General features: G+C 66.2%; 2 protein-coding genes across 2 annotated transcripts; both read right to left on the bottom strand.

Annotated features, from left to right (window-relative positions):
• Nucleotides 1–829: 829 nt before the first annotated feature.
• On the bottom strand, nucleotides 830–1,998 carry LOC134434034 (beta-1,3-galactosyltransferase 2-like). Its single transcript, XM_063182729.1, has one exon. It carries the CDS (start codon nucleotides 1,996–1,998, stop codon nucleotides 1,015–1,017), a length of 984 nt encoding a protein of 327 aa, XP_063038799.1. The 3' UTR covers nucleotides 830–1,014.
• Nucleotides 1,999–4,966: 2,968 nt separating this feature from the next.
• LOC134434032 (queuine tRNA-ribosyltransferase catalytic subunit 1-like) lies at nucleotides 4,967–8,268 on the bottom strand. The gene is made up of 10 exons (XM_063182727.1): nucleotides 8,035–8,268; nucleotides 7,752–7,820; nucleotides 7,407–7,545; nucleotides 7,143–7,221; nucleotides 6,549–6,664; nucleotides 5,878–6,016; nucleotides 5,714–5,789; nucleotides 5,514–5,623; nucleotides 5,337–5,421; nucleotides 4,967–5,255 (listed from the first exon to the last, which is right to left on the bottom strand). The coding sequence occupies exons 1-10, from the start codon at nucleotides 8,266–8,268 to the stop codon at nucleotides 5,103–5,105; spliced, it is 1,200 nt and encodes a 399-aa protein (XP_063038797.1). The 3' UTR covers nucleotides 4,967–5,102.
• Nucleotides 8,269–8,909: the final 641 nt, after the last annotated feature.

The following is an 8,909-nucleotide window of genomic DNA, read 5'->3' as shown; positions in this document are numbered from 1 at the left end:
AGCACCTGGAGCAGGGCACAGCCTGGCAAACACCAGGAACAGCACCTGGAGCGGGGCACAGCCTGGCAAACACCGGGAATGCTGCCCAGAACAGGGCACGTTCCTGCGCCAGGGCCCCTTCCCAACCCGGATCCGTCGGGACGGCGGCACCAGCACAGACGAGGCTCCAGCCCTTTTATTAAAAACTTTGGATATAAATTAACACAGCATGGCGGATCCCCGATAGATCCTCGATAACCGAACGACAGCTCAGCGATGGATGGAGCAGCTGCTCCAGGCTCAGAGGGGCAGGAACGTCCTGGGGGGACCCCGAGGGTCAGCGGCTGCTCCGGGGCCAGGACCAGGGCACGGGCTGGCACCGCTGGATCCCAGTGGCACCAGTGGATCCCAGTGACACCAGCGGATCCCAGTGACACCAGCGGATCCCAGTGACACCCGTGGATCCCAGTTACAGTCAGTAGATTCCAGTGACACCAGTGGATCCCAGTGACACCAGCAGATCCCAGTGACACCCGTGGATCCCAGTTACAGTCAGTAGATTCCAGTGACACCAGTGGATCCCAGTGACACCAGGAGACCCCAGTGACACCAGCGGATCCCAGTTACCATCAGTGGATCCCAGTTACAGTCAGTGGATCCCAATAACACCAGTGGATCCCAGTCACACCCAGCAGCTCCCAGTGAATCAGTGGATCCCAGTTACAGTCAGTGGATCCCAGTTACAACCAGCAGCTCCCAGTCGCACCCAGCAGCTCCCAGTGTGTCAGTGGATCCCAATAACACCAGTGGATCCCAGTCACACCCAGCAGCTCCCAGTTACAGTCAGTGGATCCCAGTCACACCCAGCAGCTCCCAGTGAGTCAGTGGATCCCGGTTACAACCAGCAGCCCCCAGTTACAACCAGCAGCTCCCAGTGAGTCAGTGGATCCCGTTTGCAGTCAGTGGATCCCGTTTGCAGTCAGTGGATCCCAGCAGCTCCCAGCGAGAGCCGGGCAGACCCCAGCCCGTCCCGCCCTAGGGACACTTGACGGAGGCGTTGCGGAAGTGCGGCCACACGCGCAGCAGCTCCTGGGGCCCGTAGTGGTGCACCATGACCACGCGCGAGAAGCGGCAGCGGTCGTAGTCCAGCCGGTACATGGCGAAGGCGCCGGGCGGCGGGTCGGTGACGGGCACGCCCAGCGCGTGCAGGCAGATGCCCACGAAGGCGTCCTCCATGTTGATGAGGGGCAGCGTCTGCGCCACGCGGAACACGTGCCGCGCCACGTCCCCCGAGAGCACGTAGCCGGGCCCGCCGCAGTAGGGCGGGTACGTGTCGTTGGGGTACACCTCCCGCGGCACGAACCACTTGTAGGCGCGGTTCCGCAGCGGGCCCGTCCGCCGGTACACGTGGCCCGTCACGAAACCCGCCCTGGGCGGCCGCAGCAGCCCCGCCAGGTACTCCAGGTTGAGGAAGACGTCGTGGTCGGCCTTCATCACGTAGCTGGCGTTGGGGCAGAAGCGGCTCACCCACTCGAGGCCCATCAGCGTCTTGAGCGTCAGGTTGTTGTAGGTGTCGAGGAAGTCCTGCTGCAGCAGGTCGCCGTGCAGCGCGTCCTCCTCCTGCAGCACGGGGCGCAGCTCGGCGCCGAACACGGGGTGCACGCCCAGCAGGAAGAGCCGCAGCACCGGCAGCCCCGGCACGGCGTCCTCGGCGCCCCAGGTGCGGCGCACGGCGTCCCGCGCCGCCAGTGCCTCGGGGGCCGACGCCACCAGCAGCACCAGGAACGGCGCCCGCCCGCGGCACTTGTCGGGGTGGTTGAGCAGGAAGCGGTACGGGTGCGGGTACGGCGGCTGCAGCGGGTGCCGCGTGGGCTCCGTGCCGTTACCGGGCGGCGCCGCGGGGCCGGGGGGCTCCGTGGGGCTGGCGGGGGGCGCCGGGGGCCGGGCGTGCAGCGCCAGCAGGGTCAGGGCCCCGGCCATGGGCAGCAGGAGCAGGCGGCAGCTCGGGGGCAGCTTCATGGTCGGCCTGCGGGGTGGGAGAGGGGCTTGGCGCGGGCTGGGGATGGCAGCAGGGCCCAAAGACCGGGATCCTGCTGGCACCGGGGTGCTGCTGGCACCGGGGTGCTGCTGGGCACCGGGATCCTGCTGGCACCGGGATCCTGCTGGCACCGGGGTGCTGCTGGGCACCCCAAATCCTGCTGGGCACCCCAAATCCTGCTGGGCATCCCAATGCTGCTGGGCATCCCAAATCCTGCTGGGCATCTCAAATCCTGCTTGGCATCTCAAATTCTGCTTGGCACCCCAAATCCTGCTGGGCATCGCAATGCTGCTGGGCATCCCAAATCCTGCTGGGCACCCCAAATCCTGCTGGGCATCCCAATGCTGCTGGGCATCCCAACCCTGCTGGGCACCCCAAATCCTGCTGGGCATCCCAATGCTGCTGGGCATCTCAAATTCTGCTTGGCACCCCAGATCCTGCTGGGCATCGCAATGCTGCTGGGCACCCCAAATCCTGCTGGGCACCCCAAATCCTGCTGGGAATCCCAACCCTGCTGGGCACCCCAAATCCTGGTGGGCATCCCAAATCCTGCTGGGCATCCCAAATCCTGCTGGGCATCCCAATGCTGCTGGGCATCCCAACCCTGCTGGGCATCCCAAATCCTGCTGGGCACCCCAAATCCTGCTGGGCATCCCAAATCCTGCTGGGCATCCCAATGCTGCTGGGCATCCCAATGCTGCTGGGCATCCCAACCCTGCTGGGCATCCCAACCCTGCTGGGCACCCCCGTGCTGCTGTGCCCAAATCCTGGCACTCAAATCCCACCAGCACTGGGATCCCACCCAGATCCTGCTCTGAGCACCCCAATCCCACCCAGATCCTGCTCCCTGATCATCCCAATCCCACCCAGATCCCACTCTGAGCACCCCAATCCCACCCAGATCCCACTCTGATCATCCCAATCCCACCCAGATCCTGCTCTGAGCACCCCAATCCCACCCAGATCCCACTCTCTGAGCACCCCAATCCCACCCAGATCCCACTCTGAGCACCCCAATCCCACCCAGATCCCGCTCCTCCTGCCCCCTCCCCATTCCAGGGTCCCCCGGTCCCTCCCTTTCAGGGATCCTCCCCCTCCCTCTCCCATTCTGGAATCTTCCCTCTGCCCCTCCTGGATCCCCCTCCCCATTCCTGGCTCCCCCCGTGCTCCCTCCCCATCTCTGGTTTCCCCCTCTCCCCCCCATTCTGTTCCTGATAAGGCTCCGGATGTGATAAGGGCAGGAGGCGCCGCCGGGGCCCCGCCAGTCCCACCAGTCAGACCAGTTTGGGGTCCGGGGGTCCTGGGGCTGAGTCCAGCTCTGCCCAGTTCATCCCAGTTCACCCCTGGCTTTGCCGCAGCACCTCTCCCAGTTCCCCCCAGTTTGCCCAGGTGCCACGTTCAGCCCTTCCCAGTTCCCTCAGCCTTTCCCAGCGCCTCCCAGTGTGTCCCAGTGGCTCCCAGTTAACCCCAGTGACTGCTCCCAGCCTGTCCCAGTGTGTCCCAGTGCCTCCCAGTTAACCCCAAGAGCTGCTCCCAGCCTGTCCCGGTGTGTTGCAGCCATTCCTGGTGGCTCCCAGCCCTTCCCAGTGTCTCCCAGTGTCTCCCAGTGTGTCCCAGTTGCACTTGGTGGCTCCCAGTTAATTTCACGCACTACTTCCAGCCCTTTCCAGTGGCTCCCAGTCACTCCCAGTTGTGTCCCAGTCACTCCCAGTTGAGTCTCAGTCACTCACAGTGGTTCCCAGTGCCCCCAGTTAACTGCAGGCACAGTTCCCAGTGACTCCCAGTGTGTCCCAGTGCTCCCAGTTAGCTCCAGGCACAGCTCCCAGTCACTCCCAGTGCTCCCAGTGTGTCCCAGTGACTCACAGTGTGTCCCAGTGACTCCCAGTTAGCTCCAGGCACAGCTCCCAGTGACTCCCAGTGTGTCCCAGTCACTCACAGTGGTTCCCAGTGCCCCCAGTTAACTGCGGGCACAGCTCCCAGTGCTCCCAGTTAACTGCAGGCACAGCTCCCAGTAATTCCCAGTGTGTCCCAGTCACTCTCAGTGTGTCCCAGTGCTCCCAGTAACTGCAGGCACAGCTCCCAGTGTGTCCCAGTCACTCACAGTGTGTCCCAGTGACTCCCAGTTGTGTCCCAGTCACTCCCAGTGTGTCCCAGTCACTCACAGTGGTTCCCAGTGCCCCCAGTGAACTGCAGGCACAGCTCCCAGTGTGTCCCAGTCACTCCCAGTGACTCCCAGTGTGTCCCAGTGCTCCCAGTTAGCTCCAGGCACAGCTCCCAGTCACTCCCAGTGCTCCCAGTGTGTCCCAGTCACTCACAGTGTGTCCCAGTGCTCCCAGTTAGCTCCAGGCACAGCTCCCAGTGCTCCCAGTTAACTGCAGGCACAGCTCCCAGTAATTCCCAGTGTGTCCCAGTCACTCTCAGTGTGTCCCAGTGCTCCCAGTAACTGCAGGCACAGCTCCCAGTGTGTCCCAGTCACTCCCAGTGTGTCCCAGTGCTCCCAGTTAGCTCCAGGCACAGCTCCCAGTGTGTCCCAGTCACTCACAGCGTGTCCCAGTGCTCCCAGTTAGCTTCCAGGCACGGCTCCCAGTGCTCCCAGTGCTCCCAGTGCCCGCCCGCGGTGCCTCCGTGCCCGCCGTGCCCGGCAGGGGCAGAAATGTGCGGGCACGCGTGACGCAGGTGCCACACCCAGCCCTGGCCACGCCCCCCCCCCGGCCACACCCAGCCCTGCTCCAACTTCCTCCTGCGGCCGCAGGGGTGACACCGAGCAGGTGTGACCGGGCAGGTGTCACCAGCCGGGTGTCACCATGGAGACACGGGTGTCACCACACAGGTGCCACCACACAGGTGCCACCACAACCAGGTGACACCGTGGACCCAGCCCCACTTAGGGACCCCCCCAGCCCCCCTTGGAGCCACATCGGCCATTTCCCTTCCAAACTCTTTTATTTCCTACCCCTTAAAAACCCCAAAATAGTAAAAAAACCACCAAAAAAAAGTATAAAAATACAGAGGGAGGGGGGGGTGGGAATGGGGGGGGGTTCCCCAGGAATCCCAGGGGGACTCCCCAGGGTCCGGGGGTCCCCCCTCAGGCCAGGGTGATCCCCACAGACTCCAGGGCCTCCCGAGCCCAGGCCGGGGGTCCCCCCCGCCCCCCGTACATGGTGTCCATGAACTCCCGCACGAACTCGGGGAAGCGCTGCTGCACGATGCTGTCCCTGATGGAGCCCATCAGCTTCATCTGGGGGGAGGACAGGGGTTAGAGGGGTGGGGAGACCCCCCAGGACCCTCCCCAAACCCTCCCCAAAGCCCCCCTGCCCACCTGGTAGGCGATGTTGTGCAGGGTGAGCAGGTGCAGCGCGGCCGTGTTGGAGCGCAGCAGCGCGTGCAGGTACGCCCGCGAGTACCTGGCATGGGGGGAATGGGGTGTTTGGGGGGGAATGGGGAGTTTGGGGGGTCGGCCCCACCATGGGGACCCCTCCCAGAGCCCCCTGCCCACCTCTGGCACGTGGGGCAGCCGCAGTCGGCGTCGATGGGCCGGAAATCTTTGGCGAATTGCTGATTTTTCAGCTGCAGGGACCCCCAGGGCACCAGGGCGGAACCGAAACGCTGCGGGGGGAGCAGGGCGGGTTATGGGGGTCCCCCAATCGCGGGGAGGGGTCCCCAAACCCCCCCCCCCCCCCCCCGGGCCCCCCTTACCGCCGTGCGGGTGGGGAAGACGCAGTCGAACATGTCACAGCCCAGCGCGACGCACACCACCAGGTCCGTGGCGTAGCTGGGGAGGGGGCAAGTGGGGCTGACTCCGGGGGGCTCCCCCAGCCTGGCCGGCTCTGGGGGGGGCTCTGGGGGACCCCCGGACTCACCCCACGCCCATCAGGTAGCGGGGCTTGTCCCGGGGCAGGTGCTCCGTGCTCAGCTTCACCGTGCGCCAGAACTGAGCCTTGGCCTCGCCCCCGCTCAGGCCCCCGATGGCGAACCCGGGCACGTCCCGCTGGGTCATGGCTGGGAGAGGGGACCCAAAATCACCCCTGAACCCCCCCTGAACCCCCCCGGGACCCCCACATCTCCCCTGCACTGCCCCGAGTCACCCTGAGCCCCAGTGTGAACCCGGGCACGTCCCGCTGGGTCATGGCTGGGAGAGGGGACCCGAAGCACCTCTGAACCCCCAAAATCACCCCTGAACCCCCCCAAAATCACCCCTGAACCCCCCCAAATCACCCCTGAACCCTCCCCAAATCACCCCTGAATCCCCCTGGGACCACCTGAGCTGCCCCAGGACCCCCAGAACCCCTCCCAAGCAGGAATGAGGGTGAGGAGGAAGGCCCAGGGATGAGGGTGAGGATGGTGAGGAAGGCGAGAAAGGCCCGGGGATGAGGGTGAGGATGGTGAGGATGATGAGGGTGAGGAGAAAGAGCCAGGGATGAGAACGAGGACGGTGAGGAAGGCCTGGGGATGAGGGTGAGGATGGCAACGACGATGAGGACGATGAAGGGCGAGGATGATGAGGATGATGAGGGTGGCGACGAAGGCGCACCGCGGATGCAGCGCAGGCGCAGCTCGGGGTCCAGCCCCCCCTGGATGATGGCGAACAGCAGCTGCTGCTGGGGGCGGCCGTGGGCGGCCAGGCAGCGATCGAGCCAGCGCACGGACCTGGGGGGGACACGGGGGGGGTCTCACAGGGGGTTCCCAGGGGGTCTCAAAGGGGTCTGGGGGTCCTGGAGTGTCTCACAGGGGGGTCTCAGGGGCGTCCCAGGACTGTCAAGGGGGTCTTAGGGTGTCTCAGGGGGGGTCAGAGGGGTCTCAGGGGTGTTGGGGGTGGTCTCAGAGGGGTCTAAAGAGGGTCAGGGGGGTCCCAGGGGGGTCTCAGAAGGGTCTGGAGGTCCTAGGGGGTCTCACAGGGGGGTCCCAGGAGGATCAGGGGGGTCTCAGAAGGGTCTGGGGGTCCTAGGGGGTCTCACAGGGGGGTCCCAGGAGGATCAGGGGGGTCTCAGAAGGGTCTGGGGGTCCTAGGGGGTCTCACAGGGGGTCCCAGGAGGGTCAGGGGGGTTTCAGGGGGATCACGGGGGTGTTGGGAGGGGGTCTCAAGGAAATGTCAAGGGGTCCCAGCAGGGTCTCAGGGGGTGCCCACCTGTTCATGGCCTCCTCGACGCGCGGCCCTGTCGTGGTGCTGCTCACGACATCGTCCAACTGCATCACGATATCGGCGCCTGGGGGGGCGGGCGGGTCACCCCCGTCCTTCTCACACCCCCCCCGAGGGATTTGGGGGTCCCTCCCCCCGGGGTTTGGGGGTCCCTCCCCCCGGGATTTGGGGGTCCCTCCCCCGGGATTTGGGGGTCCCTCCCCCCGGGATTTGGGGGTCCCTTCCCCCGGGATTTGGGGTGCCCCCGCTCACCCAGCGCGTTCTGGATCTCCATGGATTTCTCGGGGCTCAGCAGGATCTGCTCCCCGCCGTGCGGGGGCTGGAACCGAACCCCCTCCTCCGACACCTCCGAGAGCTCCAGCAGAGAAACCATCTGGAACCCGCCGCTGTCCTGGGGGAACCCGAAACGGGCACTGAGGAACCCCAAAAACACCCCAAAAACACCCCAAAACACCCCGGGATTGCGGCAAGGGGTGCCAGGACCCCCCCAGGCTCGGGGGTTCACCCCTGGGGGGTCCCGGGGGTTCTCCCCCCCCTCAGTCCGGGCAGCTCTGGGGGTGCCGCCCCCCCAAATTTGGGGTCCCCCCAATCCCTCACCGTGAGCAGATTGTGGGGCCAGTCCATGAAGCCGTGCAGGCCCCCGGAACGCCGCACCAGCTCCGAGCCCTGCGGAATGGTAGAGAGCAGGGCTGGGAGGGCGGCGGGAACCGAGCGGGATCCCCCGGTAACGCCCCGGTAACCCTCCGGTAACGGCGGGGGCTGCGCCGGAATCCCGCCGGGAACCCGCGGCAGCTCCGATCCCCACCGGGATTTGGGAGCTCATGGCAGGCACGGCACGGGGCGAACCGCGGAGCCCCCCGGTGCCCCCGGTGCCGCTCACCGGCCGCGTGCCCAGGTGGAAGGTGTTGCCCAGGCAGATGCGGCAGCCCAGCGCCGCCAGCTGCGCGGCCGTCAGGCCCTTGGCGGTGCCGCGGGTGCCCACGGGCATGAACACGGGGCAGGGCACGGAGCCGTGCGGCAGCCGCAGCTCCCCGGCCCGGGCGCGGCTCCGCCCGCACTCGGCCACGATCCGCAGCACCGGCACCGGCACCGGGCCCGCCGCGGGCGCCGCCATCTTGCAGCACGTGATCGGAAGAGGCGGGGCAGCGCCGCCGGAAGTGACCGTTACCACGGCAACGCGGGGGCCATTTGGGCCTTCGGGGGATGGGGAAGGGCCGAGCTCGGAGATGCCCAAAGTCCCCCAGGGATCGCCCAAACTCAGCAGAAATTCAGCAGAGATCCCTCCCAACCCCGACAGGGCGGGGAGTGGAGCCATTTAGGGCTGAGTCTGGTCCCTGGGGATTCCCGGGGGGTTTCACCCCCAGGGCTTCGCTTCGGGACTGTCGTTCCCCGTGAGCGAACACACGGCGCTGGACGGTCACGGGAGGGCCGCGGAACACCGGACGCCAATGGGCGAGAAGGACTCGCTGACTGACGGCCGGCTGATTCACTGCGAGGGGGTTTTCCGTTCCCTAGGATTTCTCTCTCGGTTGCATTGGCCAGCCCGCTCGGAGTGGCGGGCGCGCTGTCTAACGGAAGGGAGGGTGGGGAGGCAGAGCAGAGCGGGCTGCCGGGGCTGCTCCGGGGCTGCGCTCCCGAGGGAAGCTCCGTCCGCCAATTCAATGGCAGAACCGGTGAGGGGCGGGACCGCGTCCCCGTCGCCTCAGCTGACACAGTAGCGCCATCTCCCATTGGCTGTGAGCGATGAGCGACGGC

This window comes from Melospiza melodia, unplaced genomic scaffold (assembly GCF_035770615.1).
Source record: "Melospiza melodia melodia isolate bMelMel2 unplaced genomic scaffold, bMelMel2.pri scaffold_303, whole genome shotgun sequence".
In the NCBI taxonomy this organism is placed as follows: Eukaryota; Metazoa; Chordata; class Aves; order Passeriformes; family Passerellidae; genus Melospiza; species Melospiza melodia.
Note: the sequence above shows the minus strand (reverse complement) of the source record. Positions and strands in the feature narration are given on the sequence as shown.